A 16133-nucleotide genomic window follows, 5' to 3' on the forward strand; every position below is an offset into this window, starting at 1 on the left:
CACAAATGCAACTATGAGAGTCATCTATGCACTTGTACACATCTCTTACATTACTCAAAAGTGTTGAAAATCTGTCAGCAGATCCTTAAAGAAGTTAGTAATTTAGGTAATCTTTAAAACATCTTTTTAAACCATAAAAATATTCAATAGAACTAAATTGTGTCTTCTGTCTTATAGAGCTACCTGCTTTAATTGGCAAAAGCAAAATCATTCAGGGGTAAATTGCACAGATGTACCTACTGTGAGAGTACAAGCTGATCTTTGTAATAGTACTTGAGCCTCATCATATGTGAAATTAACATACTTAGCCATGTAATTTAACTGAAAAGGGTGGAGAAGGAGGCAGGCTAGTATCATGAAATTTCAAACAGCACAGATGGAATCAAACATTTGCATGTCACAATGTTAAGTGCTTCAGTTGTGGACTGAGGACTAGACAACATGTAGCAATGTCATGTTCATGTACATTTGTAATGTGTTCTGTGGTAGTAATGTTAAAGGTTGTAGACTGAAAATTCAGACAAGTGCAGAATATGGATTATTTTTTGGGTATAATTGTCTGGATTGTTTTTGTTTTGATTTGTTTTAGATTTAAAAGGGCTACCTGATTTTTCTATTATTGAAACAAATTATTGTTTTTCTTTTTAGTAGTCGTAATTTTAAATTACTGAAGAATTAATAAACTGTTTGAAATAACATCTGAGTTAGAGTAATTCTTCGCTTGTGTTCAATATTTCATATTACTTGAGGACAACATCCCAAACTCATTGGTGATATTTGCAGTTACATTTGCAGTTCTGTGGCGCCATCAGTTGGTGAGTTCTTTGAAAACACTGACAGACAACAATACTATCTCATTACCCATTCCTGCATGCTTTGGAGAGAGAGAGAGAGAGCATACCTTTAGTCATTGTTGTATTTACAAGTGTAATTAGTTCTTATGTACAATCATTATGTTTTACTTGTTTGGAGAGGCTTTTGGACACTTGGAGACATTTTTGGACACAAGGATAAATGGCAGATAAAGGCAGTTTCTTAGGCTGAGAGCTTCAGAATATATCAGTTATCAGATCTATATCATTAAAAAAAAATTAACAGTTTTCTTTAAAATAATAAAAAAAATTATTATATATTATATATATTTTTATTTATTTGTTTTATTAAAGTTATAAGCCTTTCATTTTGGGCATGCCAATCTTTAACAAACACAATCACAGCTTAAAGGGTTAATGTTGCACTTAGTTTAGATTAAAAAAGTCCTAAAAAAAAGTCCTAAAAAATGAATTGGATTTTTGAAAAATATGAATAAATATTGAATAAAATTAATATTTAATAATATCAACAACAAATAATAAATACAATTAAATTGTGTATAAATAATAGTGTAAGTATACCATAGTCTATGATGAAGTGTAGATGATCATAAGTGTATTAAAAAGTTGCTCCATAAAATAATGAAGTACATGTTAATTTGCATAACTCAATGCTACATGATCACTGTAATGTGTAGTGTGACCGATTGGATGAAGTACCGTATGTAGTGATAGCGCTCTCATCTCACGCCAGTGGTCGTCGCTCCAGCTCTAACACTCACACTGCTCGTCATCTCTCTGTCCCTGTCCGAGACCCTCCTCCTCCTCCTCCTCCACCAGTCCGTTCATCTCAGCGCATCGGAGGTTAGTTTATGGGGAGAGTGGCCGCTCCCTGCAGCGGCCCCGGCAGGTTCGTGTCTTTTCTCACCGCGGTTCCGTGCTTACCCTGCAAACAGCAGCAGCGGCAGCGGCGGCGACGACGGAATCTGTCTACGGCAGTGGACCGGGGCAGGGGTAGGAGGATGAGCGAACTGGGCAAGAGTGCCGCGTCCACGCCAGCGAGCGGGACACCAGCCCCGGGCTCGGACACCTATAAAGGCTGGCTCTTTAAATGGACTAACTATATCAAAGGTTACCAGCGCAGATGGTTCGTGCTCAGCAATGGACTGTTGTCCTATTACAGGTATTTATGCATCGTTCGATGTGCATTCACAGTCAAATATGCCATGCAACTTAAGAAAAAATATTTAATTATAAGCAGAGATTTCACCTGTATCAATACGCTTTTCTTTGTCTGATCACTGTACGGGCTTGTCATGTCAAGGCAGGTCATGAGAACTGTCAAACACACATGCGGGCACTCATGCACTTCATGAGCGCCTCTCTGGCGTGGACAGAACCTTAGTTTACACCAAACATTTCACCACCGGCCTTTGCGAAGTTGAAACCAGCCGACTTTTAAACCACAGTGTCAAAATGAGCAGATGAGAAGTCCGTCTCACTCTTACAGTATCAAAATAAATAGCGGTATTCTGTGTTGGCATTAGCGCCTCAACTAGCCCTCATGCTAATGTCAGCTGATATTCTCATATACAGCAATGCTCTGTGACGCTTATGAGAGTCTTGGCACTTTAATATTTGACTACCGATTTTGCGTGTGTATGTGGGCGTGTCTTTCAATTTTAGGCCTAATATTCTATCAAATATTTGCACGTAGCTTGTTATTATGGCGAACTTATGTTTTATTTTATGGCGACAGTATTTTTTATGGTCTGTATTTCAGCCTCTGGCCAACTACAGATGTGTTAGCCAGCGTTAGCTTAGGCTAGTGTCCACTCAACAATCCTGAACATCCCTCACAAACATTTGCCATGGTATCCATATTGTCAAAATACCTCAGTTCATACAGTTATTGTTACCAGAATTGAATTGTTGTTAAAAAGTAAAGTGTAAGAATCTGAAAGCTTTTTACAGTGTTTGTAGCAGATTCCATATTAATTTAAAATGTTTTTCAGTTAATAACAGTAATTTAGTTGTATGTTTGCAGAAACTGCGGTTACAGTGGCAAAGGGATACCAGTGGTTAACCACAGAGTGACAACACACAACCAATAAAATGGATTTCCTGTGCTTTTTGATAGCAAACTGCACCCACATTGTGTTTGAGTCAGCATCTCAAATGACAGGGGAAGAGACATCTGATGATGAGTATAAAAACAGTGATACAGTATCTCTTTAAAAATTTAAACCTCCTCTGCATGTCACCTGTGTGCTTGACTAGTAACACCTGTTGTTCAAGAGGCCATTGAGCCAGTAGTGGTAATCATGTTTCATCTTTCCCCATGTGTCAGGAAGACAGGTGGATTGCACGAGGTAACTGTCACAAAACCTAATTACTATTGTCTTTTAATTGGTTCATTACTGCATCTAGGTCTGTCCCTCAGAGAGACTTTTAAGGGGTTCAAGTCTAGTATAGATATTACACATTTAAATGTGTTAGTGAATGCTCTTATATGTGACTTAGATGACAACAGATATGTAAGATGATGTTAATATATGTTAATTGAAGCAACAACTATTATACTTTGCTGACACTTTTTAGTGTTGAATATATTGAAGAACAATACATATTACATTAATCACCTGGAAAACATTGAACAAGCAGAAAAATAAAATCTAGTGAAATAACTATTTGAAATTAACTAATTATTTACCCTGCTACACTTGGAAGTAGTTCTCTATAGCAGTGGTTCTTAACTTGGTGGGTCGCAAACAGCAGGGAAACAACGTTAATTCAAATAATAAAATGCAACAAACCAGATAGTTGTGTATAGTTAAGGTAGCAAAACAATTTGGCTTATCAACTTTGAAAAGGAAGGAGAAAAAGCTTTTCATATCTTTTGTTGTTGATGTTAAAGGCTTTGTGACCAATTAAACTACTTTTTGGTGCAAATATTCCTGTAACTTGGTAATAGAACTAACGTCAGTGCAATATTAGCCCAGTGATTGTTCAGTGTGCTAGGGACCATTCAGACTGAACATTTTCTTGCATTAGAAAAAGCTAGGCTCAGCGCACACAACAAATGGACAGTGTTGGGTAAGTTACTTAAAAAGTAATACAAATGACTAATTATTTCTCCTAAAATGTAATCAGATTACTTAACTATTTCATTGTAAAAGTTATCACATTACTAATTACTTTGAAGTTGCTTTCTAAAACACTTTTCTGCTCAACAAATTCAAAATAATATCTATATTTCTTTCTTGTTCATTGTTACAAGTCATAAGCTGTTTTCCAAATGACACACTATGCAGTTACAAAATATACTATGCACTCAATCATGTAGTGTATGAATTTTCAAAGTGTATTATCATCCCAATTGGAACACTTAATGGATTTTTAACAGCTGACAAATTTGATGTTTCAAGTGATCGTAATGTGTTGCCGCTAACTTTAGCTTGTTTGCCAACCTCAGTTCAAAACTTATATCTGAAACAACATACATATTCACACAGCTTGGGGTGATAGTTAAGCATTCAACTTACATTTTGTAAGGTGCTGTATCCACTGAAGTTTTGCTAGCTGCTACATTCTTAATTATTTATAACTGTTTGTGAGACCAGCAGCGCAACCAGGTGACTTGCCCCTTCCGCTATGTACGACAAACCGCGTGCGTTGAGTGCATGAAGTGTCCAACATTCCACACTCCGTTTTCACAGTTGAAAAAGTGCATCATCCGGGTACTTAAAGGACACTTCTTTTTGCTGCATCGTTTGTGTAAACACACTACTCGCACTTCTTACTTCTTACACTACAAAATGGCGTAGAATAGTGCAGAAGTGTTTGGGACACACCTATACATTCAGCACCACACATTTCTCCTCCTCAATGACTCAATTCATGTATTCTACATAAATAATATATTAGAAATAAGCAAAACCATATAAAGAATTGCACTTAATTAAATTAATAAAAAAGTCAGTAAATGTAATCTGATTACAAGTTGTTACGAATGAGGCAGCGAGGAGAGAGGATCTAAATGCAGGACTTCTTTATTAAATGAACAAACAAATAAACAAAGGAAAAACCCTCAATGGGGAAATAAACATAAACAGAGAACTAGGGCAAGGAACACAGACCAGGCTTGAACGACAAGGAGTGAACAAAAAGCAGGGCTTAAATAACCAGGGAGTGATGACTGAATTAGACACAGGTGAGAACAATGAACAAAATGGCAGTGGTGATGGCAGGTGGATTCTGGGAAGTGTAGTACATTTAACAATGACAAGTGAAACCCAGGGCAGACAACAAGGGAATCGTGACACAAGTATTTAAAATGTAATGAATTACACTACCTTTTTGATTGAAAAATTATTAAATTACAGTAACTAATTATTTTGTAACGTTGATTACACCCAAAACTGCGAATGGAACAAATTGCATGTTTCTCAAGACGTTTCAAGTTAATTTAATTTGACACAGCTTTACCTTAAAACGAGGCATACCGAAGCAAAGAAAGCAAAAAACGTGTTTGATGAAAATGGCCCTTAGTCTTGTTTGCTGTTGTTTTGTTAATTTTTCTATGTCATATTAATTATTTTGGATATTGTTGTCCCTATGTTGCTCGTGGTTCATAATATTAATAGATTTTATTGAACAACAGTTGATTTCCATTGTAAATTTTTTTAAACAATTTTTGTCCTGAAGCAAACCAGTTGAGAACCACTGCTATATACAGTGGTATTCAGTCTTTTAAATTCTGCCTACCTATACCAGCCAAAGCATGAATGCAGCAAAGCATACTGAAAACATTCAAGCAACTGAATTTGAGTGTATCTGAGAGAGCCAATGTGCTGTGGAGAACCTCAATTGTTGTCAGAGCTGCATTGTGCACCAACAGTGATCTTGAATTAATTGTTATCAGATGGTCATGAGGGTCATCATGATAGTGTCACGGAGTAGATCTTTAGTCAAACAACTAATGAAATAAGGGCAAAGGCTCATGTAGGAGCGCTGAAGCAATGCCCATCACTCAGCGTCTCAACCAGACAGCCTCTGTGGACCTGCTGACTCTTCACACAGTGGGCCACAGGGTTTCTACCCACTCTGGAAAGTTTTGAGGGAAAGTGAAACCTGCCGAATGTGAAAGATAAGTATGTTTCTCTCTGCTCTCCTCTATTAATAGTCTATTATGGTGGAAGGTGATTGCGGTGCTGTAAGGCTAGATGTGCTGTCATTTGAGAGCTCAGTCAATGGTGTGCACGTAGCCAACACAATGGAGTGCCTGGAAAATGTGTTGGCTGCGCTAATGTCTGCCAAATCAACCTGCAAAATAAACTGTGCTGCAGAGCCAGAGAGTTCGACAGTGTACAGTATGTATGAATTCATGTGCTTTAAAGTCAGTGAAAGCCAGTAGTAATTACATTATGAATGAAGATTTGATCAAGATAGTTCGAAATACCAATGGTTCACTCAAAATAATGTGAAACAGCATTTAGCTATGATTTCACCCACAGCTGTCACCAACTACATTAAGAGGTCAGATGTGCTGCAACAGTAGTTACATTCAAATCCAGACTGAAAACACATCTGTTTAGTACATTTGAAAGGTTGAGGGTTATTAAAGACTATGAGTGTTTCAAGTCCCTGAGGTTCGGGAACACGGTCGCGCGTTTGCTTTTGCACAACAGCTCCGGGATGCCTGATGGAAATGGTTGCTGGCTGAGGAGTCCACGGTGCTGTGGAGATTGTCAACCTGGTGACACTAGAGCAGTTCATCTCCCAGCTTCCTCGAGGCATTTCTGGGAGGCAGCGAACCAGAGGCCCTTCCTTCTCTCTCTCTTCTCTCTCTCTCTCTCCCCTTTATTTTGCAGACGGATGCATCTGACAGAGAGCTGGGGGCATTGCTCTCACAGGAGGTGGAGGGGAGAAGCGACCAGTGCTGTGCATTAGTTGTAAGCTCTCGCTGAGAGAGACTAAGTAGAGATTGCTGTGGCTGACTTTCTCTCCAGAAATGGGGAGAGGTTTGGCCGGATGTTGCATTGTCTTAATTATAACCAGAGACTGAATAGTCACTGGTAAACTTGTGAATGGGAGAAATCGTAATGCTGAATATGGTGGCTCTAGGAATGAAATTCACACCTTACAGTTAAAAGAGCCAATAATTTTTTTATGTGATGTTGCCTGTTTGTTTTCATTGAGAGTGCTCATGAACAAGATAAGACTGAAAAATAGTGAAAAGGGACTTTGTTATTACTAAGAGTACTACTTGCTTAATCTCAGTAACCGCCCTGTTATTGTACATTTTCATTTATGGATTAAATTAATCACCAAACAGAATAATAAATAATTTCAAAAATAATAACAGGTTTCCCAAATAGGTTTACCAAATACTCCTCCTGTCTACCAATAGTAGCATTTGGACAAATGTGCGTCTCAATCCAAACTTTTGTCATTGGTTAAGCTAATGTTGCTATGTCAGGCTGGTCAGGATTCTCAAAATTGGGATTTTAACAACTGAAAAATTACTTTAAGGTCCCAGTAATGAGATTAGGACATAATATGTAGTTGAAAAGCATTACCATGTACCAATGTTTCCGCACTGCAATATGTGTAAAAAAAAAATAGATACACTCACCTAAAGGATTATTAGGAACACCTGTTCAATTTCTCATTAATGCAATTATCTAATCAACCAATCTCATGGCAGTTGCTTCAATGCATATAGGGGTGTGGTCCTGGTCAAGACAATCTCCTGAACTCCAAACTGAATGTCAGAATGGGAAAGAAAGGTGATTTAAGCAATTTTGAGCGTGGCATGGTTGTTGGTGCCAGACGGGCCGGTCTGAGTATTTCACAATCTGCTCAGTTACTGGGATTTTCACGAACAACCATTTCTAGGGTTTACAAAGAATGGTGTGAAGAGGGAAAAACATCCAGTATGCGGCAGTCCTGTGGGCTGAAAATGCCTTGTTGATGCTAGAGGTCAGAGGAGAATGGGCCGACTCATTCAAGCTGATAGAAAAGCAACTTTGCCTGAAATAACCACTCGTTACAACCGAGGTATGCAGCAAAGCATTTGTGAAGCCACAACACGCACAACCTTGAGGCGGATGGGCTACAACAGCAGAAGACCCCACCGGTACCACTCATCTCCACTACAAATAGGAAAAAGAGGCTACAATTTGCAAGAGCTCACCAAAATTGGACAGTTGAAGACTGGAAAAATGTTGCCTGGTCTGATGAGTCTCGATTTCTGTTGAGACATTCAGATGGTAGAGTCAGAATTTGGCGTAAACAGAATGAGAACATGGATCCATCATGCCTTGTTACCACTGTGCAGGCTGGTGGTGGTGGTGTAATGGTGTGGGGGATGTTTTCTTGGCACACTCTAGGCCCCTTAGTGCCAATTGGGCATCGTTTAAATGCCACGGCCTACCTGAGCATTGTTTCTGACCATGTCCATTCTTTTATGGCCACCATGTACCCATCCTCTGATGGCTACTTCCAGCAGGATAATGCACCATGTCACAAAGCTCGAATCATTTCAATTTGGTTTCTTGAACATGACAATGAGTTCACTGTACTAAAATGGCCTCCACAGTCACCAGATCTCAACCCAATAGAGCGTCTTTGGGATGTGGTGGAACGGGAGCTTCGTGCCCTGGATGTGCATCCCACAAATCTCCATCAACTGCAAGATGCTATCCTATCAATATGGGCCAACATTTCTAAAGAATGCTTTCAGCACCTTAGAATTAAGGCAGTTCTGAAGGCGAAAGGGGGTCAAACACAGTATTAGTATGGTGTTCCTAATAATCCTTTAGGTGAGTGTAGATCTGTATTTTATGCCTTTACTTGAATTAGTTCATTAGCTTTCACTATACTGCAAGTCAAGTGAAAGAAAACACTTGTACAAGTCTTTCAGCCAAATCTGCTTCATGCTGCTAAATGTGCACTATTACAACATCCTACTGCACTTAAATGCAGAGTGCAGCATTCTCTGAATCAGTGGGTGGTGCATGTAATGTATCAGCATTTTCTTCTTTTCAGCATATATTAGTCCATTCAGCCCCAAATGGTCACTTAAAGAGAAATCCACACACTTGTCTTTAAGGTTTCAGTATGTTTTTATGCCGCTAGCAAAAATACTGTTACATCCCTTCTGCATCCCCTCTTTTTGCTATTGTTAGGGAAAAAAAAGATAGTCCTGCTCCAAACTCAAAGCTTGAATGAAATATTATGTTATGCTCAAACAAATATAGCAATATTTTGCAAGTGCTCCAATGTTTACTTTTGGTGAAATCAACATATGAATGGCTTACTTACAGTTGTTTCTGCACATTAAAGCTGAAGTGTGTAATCTTTACGCCACTAGTGGCACCAAACCTAATAGAGCACAACAGTCTTCTTCCGGAAGTAAAAATCCATACAATTTTCGTTTTGCTTTTAAACAATAACTTATAAACCACCTACCATGAGCTCCAAGGTTGTTCATCAATTGTATAGTCAAGCCATTTCATTTTTATCTGTATAGTGCTTTTCACTACACACATAGTTTCAAGGCAGCTTATTAGAAAATCATGCATTAACAGAAAATGAAATGCAATATCTATAAAGTCTTAGAGTCATCATTGTGACTAGTTTGATCATATTTATCAATGATCACGTTGATTATAATATTTTGATTAAATATGATTGTAAATTGTGTATAAAAATAAATAATTAAATAATAAATGTATTTAGAACCCCAGTGAGCAAGCCAAATGTGACTGGCAAGGAACACAAAACTCCATAAGATGTTGGTAAGTGGAGAAAAATAACCTTGGGAGAAACCAGGCTCACTGTGGGGGCCAGTTTGCCTCTGACTAAACAGGATTAATATAATATCAATAGTTATTTGTGTGCAGTGCATGTCATGGTTTAAAATTTGTAAATTATGTAAGTGTTGAGGGTCAGTTTTTAAACAAAGATTTTGTGCAAACTGTAAGATTCATTACTAATATCTTTGAAGTTCATTCAGGATTAACTGCAGAAATTCATATAGATGCATGTCCTTTGTAAGTATGCTGATGAAAGCTTTTGTTGGAAATTAATTGATAGTCTGTGTATTCCATTTAAAGTGTGTAGTCCATCATTAGATCAAATTGATGCAGGCAGAGATCAGTGAGGTGCATTACAGTTCAACTGGCAGGTCATTTCAGTGAGGTCTATCCTAAGTCCAAGGTTCAGGCAGTGGCATAAGAAGTATCCCATGTCTTATGAGTTGGCATCAGTTCATCCCCTGAAGTCCATTGTTATAGACTGAAGTGATGTTTGGCTGCCACTGGCTGCATTTAGTCATCATCATTCAGAGACACGTAGCAGTGGAGTCCGACACCAAGGGATATGAATCCCGAGGTTGAGACAGGAAACAAATAGAATAAAATTTGCGTAGTTGCCATAACATTTTTTGCAGAGTTATAGGTCATGAAAACTTTTTCTGGTTCCAGCAGACCTAACTAAAGCAGCCAAATTGTTATTGGATAAATTAAGTGTAGATGAGTTGTAGAATAGATGAGTCTTTAGTCTAGACTTAAACTGAGTGAGTGTGTGGGCTCACATTAGGGAGATTATACCATAGTTTAAGAGCCAGATAGGAAAAGGATCAACCTCCTTTTGTGGATTTTGAGATTCAAGGAACTATTACCAGGTCAGTATTTTGCAATTGTTATGAACGTTATGGAATTATAGCATTGTAGAAGGTCACTTAAGTAATGTGGCGCTGTAACATTCAAAGCATTGTACGTAGTTAACAGAATGTTAAGTTAATGCAAAATGTAATCAGTAGCCAATGTAAAGATTATAAACATCTCGGTTACTATCGTAACCTCCATTCCCTGATGGAGCAAACGAGAAGTTGTGTCGATGTAGTGACACTGAGAGCCCTGAAACACCTCAGTCTTTGAGAAAAGGCCGAGTGGAATTTGCATGCCAATCCCCCAGACATACGGGTATAAAAGGAGAAGGAATGGCCACTCTTGTTCAGGTTTTGTGCTGAGGAGCTGAGACAAGGTCCCGGCCATTTCAGCGGCTAGTATAGCGTTGTGGCTAGAGGGACATTTTTGTTCCCTTGGCTGGGGCCATCTAACACTATTATACGGATCGGGGAAGGTGTTCATTTCCTTTCCTATTCTTTCAAGGGGAAAAGACCCAGTGAAGACCACATCATGCCCAAAGAAGAGGTCAACATGTGGCAATACGACACATGGTCTCGAAGGGGAGGAGCTTTGCAAACACAAGGGAGACGCAGGTCTGCCGACACGGAGACCCTACTGCAGAAAATACATCACAGGAGTTTACCGGAGTAATCGGCACTTGTGGAGCAACTATCCAATTACAGGGCATATTAGTACCCTTAGTGGGCCTGGCTGTGAACTCCTCTGCTGAATTTGTGAGCCATAGGGCTAGGGAGGAAGGACATCCAGGGTCCATGACTTTGTGAACTCGACTGGGGGTAAAAGCACACGTTTTCGCCTCAGTGGAGGGGTGCGATTCACCCAGCCAGCTGTTCCGTATTACCAAACTCTACCTGTTCGTACCTGAAAGAACACAGGATGAAACCGGCTCAACCCGGAGATTGTAAAATCTTGCAAAGCTATTGGGTGTTGCCCAGTCCGCTGCTCTGCAGATGTCTGCTAAAGAGATGCAATTGGCCAGTGCCCACGAGGATTCCATACTCCTTGTAGGGTGTGCTTGAACCCGCGAGGGGGCGGACACGGCCTGGGTCTAGTAGGCCAACACGATGGTTTGTCAAAGCCTCTGTTTGGAGACAACGTTCCTTTTCTGCTGGGGCAGCGCTTGCAGGCTCACCACCTGATGCCTAAAAGTGGTCTTAGGAACCTCAGGGTCTCAGGATAACATGAGTCTTCCGGACCAGACTCCAGGCACGTTTTGCTGACAGAGAACGCTTGCAGGTCCCCGACCCTCTTGATGGAATTGAGCGCGGTCAGGAAGGCGGTCTTTAATGAGATGACCTTTAACTCAACTGACTCTAGGGGCTCAAATGGGGCTCTCCGAAGGCCCAGCAGGACCACGGAGAGGTCCCATGAGGGAAAGAGGCACGGCCTAGGAGGGTTCAGCCTCCTGGCGCTCCACAGGAACATGATGATCAGGTTGTGCTTATCAAGGGACTTAAATTCAACTGCGTCGTGGTGCACTGCTATAGCAGCTACGTACACCTTCAGGGTGGAGGGGGACAGCCGCCCCTCCAGCTTCTCCTGCAGGAAGGAAAGCACTGACCCGACTTCGCAAATCTGGGGGTCTGCACTACAGGAAGAACACCACTTAGCAAAAACACACCACTTCAGGGAATACAGCTGCCTTGTAGAAGGAGCCCTGGCCTGAGTGATTTCTTCACCACCGAGAACTGCTGGGTAAAGTCCTCAACGGTGTCCCCGAATAGGCTGATCTGGGAGATGGCCGTGTTGAGAAAGCAAACTTTGTTGTTATCCCACATCTCGACCAGATTCAGCCACAGGTGGCGGTCCTGGCTACTTTAAGCCCCCATTCGTACTCGAACAGTCACGTAATTTATGTGGTGTAGATTGAGTAACGTTAGCTGATCGCAGCATACAAGAGACGAGGTAATGATCTGAGATGTCATCACTCTGCGGCAGAATTTCTATAGTATCAACATCAACTCCATAAGACAGAATTAAATCTAGCATATGCTTATGGCAATGAGTTGGTTCTGTCACATTTTGTCTGACTCCAAGAGAGTTGAGAATATAGAAAAATGCTAATCCCAATGTGTCATTTTCATTATCTATGTGAATGTGGAAGTCACCAACAATTAAAACTATCCACAGTAACTACTAGATCTGCTAGAAAATGTGCAAATGCCCAAGGAAATCAGAATACGGCCAGGGTGATCTATATACTGCAGCAAGGGCAAAAGACAACAGAGATTTGGACAATTGATTTAAGCATTATTAGTTCAAAAGACCCTGCTGATATTGTACGTTTGCCCAATGACTAGGGTTGCAGCACCGTGGTATACCGGTTTCACGGTATACCACGGTTTGAAAATAGACGGTTATCATACCATGTACATTTGCTTATCTACAGTATTGAGAAAAAAATGCAACCGGATGGAGAATCTCACATGCGCATTTCCTTTCCTCCTTGTCTGCCTGTCAGACTCGTCAACTTGCGACACACACACACACACACACACACATGCAGCGGAGAAAATGTCAGAGCGAAGCGAGCCGGTCTGACATGAGTGCGTGTGTTGTGTGAGTTAAAGCAGTGTTTCTCAACTGTCTATTCGGACTGGGTCAGAAACAACAATGCCATGGTTCTCCCATTGAAGATATTTTGTCGGCCGCCCAAGTGATAGACTATTTATGACTACCGAGACTCGTCTCCACAAGCGTTTAACATGCTCAGCCATGCACTCGAGTGCGCTATTTCTATCTCTTGCTTTCCTCTTTGATCAAACTTAGCGATCTGTAGTGCAATATTCTGCTCAAGGAAAAGTGTTATACGGCTACTCTGTGTCCATTCTTTAGGCTCCTTGTGATGTTTGGTGGTACTAATTTTGCAGGTAAACCTTCTCAGTGATTAAATTAAATATAGAAGTAGATCTCGGCATCACTGACATGCGAGCAAAAGCAAGCCAGAGACGAATATGTATATGTATTTTTTATTTGTGCAATTTAGAAGTGTTGAAGTCCCTTCGCACCCGTATGTTAATCTAACTCTTGCAGTAATCAGTCATGCAGCCTGTGTTATTCAGTTGTGTGCTAAAACCATCGAGGAGACCCGCCTCATGAATCTTTTAGCATGTAAACGGGTAATGTTCTAGAAAAAATAAATAAACTTGCATGCTTTGCGACAAAATTGAAAAGTTCTATCAATTTCTTTCTTTTTTTTATTAAAACAGACCCCTGATGTAGAGATTGTTAAATTGAATAATACATTTACATGGTAGTAGAGATGGTGAAATACATTTATAATCTCTGCCTTTATTCAGTTTTTTAATGCCTGATGGAAAAGTATCTTCCTTTTGTAGAGAAATATATTACTTTAGGCAATTGCAGAATAGTCCCATTAGTCACAGATACACTTCAGAAAATTGAGTACACAACTATTTCTGGGCTTAAAAGATACAAAAACTAAATCAGTGCAGAACATTGTATCTCAAAAGGAATACAATGTGGCCCCCCATGCACTACTTAAAGCCCGATGTGGCCCCTTTATCAAAATTGTTTAAAATATTAATAATTACACACCATTAGCTTTACAAATTTGTTTCACGATTTTACATGAGTAAAAGTAACTGTTATATTTTGACAAACTGTTATAGTTTCTTATGAAATAATCTAAAGGTGTAATCTATTAGACTTCATTTTATATCAACAGTGGCAGTTGTAGTTTCAAGATGTGTTTCAGCTAGTATTTATTTTTCATAAATACATTAATTTATTATTATTTAAGACTAGAACACTGACCTAACCATGGTAATGAGGAGCCTTTCCTTCTGTGTAATATGTGTATAAATATGTAATATTAGGTAACAAACGGGATAATAATGGACTCATAGAAGTAAATATGCTCTTAAAATTTTAAAAGGGGGAGAGACAAATTCCTGTACATTTTGTTATTAACATCATCAACAAAAATAATGTCACTTGATGCATGTCCTTGTACTGGAAAACCATGAACAAAACTATGCAACATAAAAGGAAATGCAACCCAGGATACATTAAATACAGGTTACGTTTAATCTATGGCAGGTCGACACAATTTCCAATGTAAAATCTGGTCCTGAAGCAAAACCAGTTGAGAAGCACTGAGTTAAAGGGACAGACAGGAGCAGACTGGATGTGCTGTCGCTCCTCTACAGTATATGTTAACTGTTAATAATCATAGGACATTACTTCAAAAGCTCACACAGCTGATGTTATTTTTCATTTCAACATGCTATGCTAACATGTAAACTAACATGATTTAGTTATATTTCATGTTATAGTTACATGCTTTTTTTTTAATCATGTTTATAATTCGATTTATTATTATAATTCTGTTAGCTTCCTTATTTTTTCTATTTATTTATTTTCAAAAGGGAAACTTTTTTTTGTACACATACTTCAATAAAATAAATGGTTTCAATTATAATAAAGTGTTTGTTCAAAAATAAAGAAATAAATAACCCTTCTGTTTTCACTGATAATACTAATTGTGTAATACTGTATACCGCGATACCGTGAAAGTTTCGGAGACGGTTATCATACCGTGAAAATCTCATACTGTTGCAACCCTACCACTGACAAACAAATTATCAGTCTATAATTTTAATGGTAGGTTAATTTGTACAGTGAGAGACAGAATAACAACAAAAAAATCCAGAAAAATGTCAAAAATGTTCTAAATTGAATTGCATTTTAATGAGGGAAATAAGTATTCGACCCCTCTGCAAAATATGACTTAGTACTTGTTGGAAAGACCCTTGTTGGCAATCACAGAGGTCAGACGTTTCTTGAAGTTGGCCACCAGGTTTGCACACATCTCAGGAGGGATTTTGTCCCACTCCTATTTGCAGATCTTCTCCAACTCATTAAGGTTTCGAGGCTGATGTTTGGCAACTCAAACCTTCAGCTCCCTCCACAGATTTTCTATGGGATTAAGGTCTGGAGACTGGCTAGGCCACTCCAGGACGTTAATGTGCTTCTTCTTTAGCCACTCCTTTGTTGCCATGGCCGTGTGTTGTGGGTCATTGTCATGCTGGAATACCCATCCACGACATTTTCAATGCCCTGGCTGAGGGAAGGAGGTTCTCACCCAAGATTTGATGGTACATGACCCCATCCATCGTCCCTTTGATGCGGTGAAATTGTCCTGTCCCCTTAGCAGAAAAACACCCCCAAAGCATAATGTTTCCACCTCTATGTTTGACAGTGAGGATGGTGTTCTTGGGGTCATAGGCAGCATTCCTTCTCCTCCAAACACGGCGAGTTGAGTTGATGCCAAAGAGCTCGATTTTGGTCTCAACTGACCACAACACTTTCACCCAGTTCTCCTCTGAATCATTCAGATGTTCATTGGCAAACTTCAGATGGGCCTGTACATGTGCTTTCTTGAGCAGGGGGACCTTTCGGGCACTGCAGGATTTTAGTCCTTCACAGCGTAGTCTGTTACCAATTGTTTTCTTGGTGACTATGGTCCCAGCTGCCTTGAGATCATTGACAAGATTCTCCCGTGTAGTTCTGGGCTGATTCCTCACCGTTCTCATGATCATTGCAACTCCACGTGGTGAGATCTTGCATGGAGCCCCAG

General features: G+C 39.6%; 1 protein-coding gene across 1 annotated transcript in view; it reads left to right on the forward strand.

Moving 5' to 3' along the window:
- The first annotated feature begins 1588 nt into the window (after positions 1-1588).
- The window catches only part of osbp2b (oxysterol binding protein 2b), a 110683-nt gene continuing 96138 nt past the window's right edge, over positions 1589-16133 (forward strand). The window contains exon 1 of the mRNA XM_052104100.1: positions 1589-1995. Within this exon, the coding sequence (XP_051960060.1) occupies positions 1685-1995 (311 nt within the window). The 5' untranslated portion in view covers positions 1589-1684. The remainder of the gene's footprint in view (positions 1996-16133) is intronic.

This window comes from Xyrauchen texanus, chromosome 3, assembly GCF_025860055.1.
Source record: "Xyrauchen texanus isolate HMW12.3.18 chromosome 3, RBS_HiC_50CHRs, whole genome shotgun sequence".
In the NCBI taxonomy this organism is placed as follows: Eukaryota; Metazoa; Chordata; class Actinopteri; order Cypriniformes; family Catostomidae; genus Xyrauchen; species Xyrauchen texanus.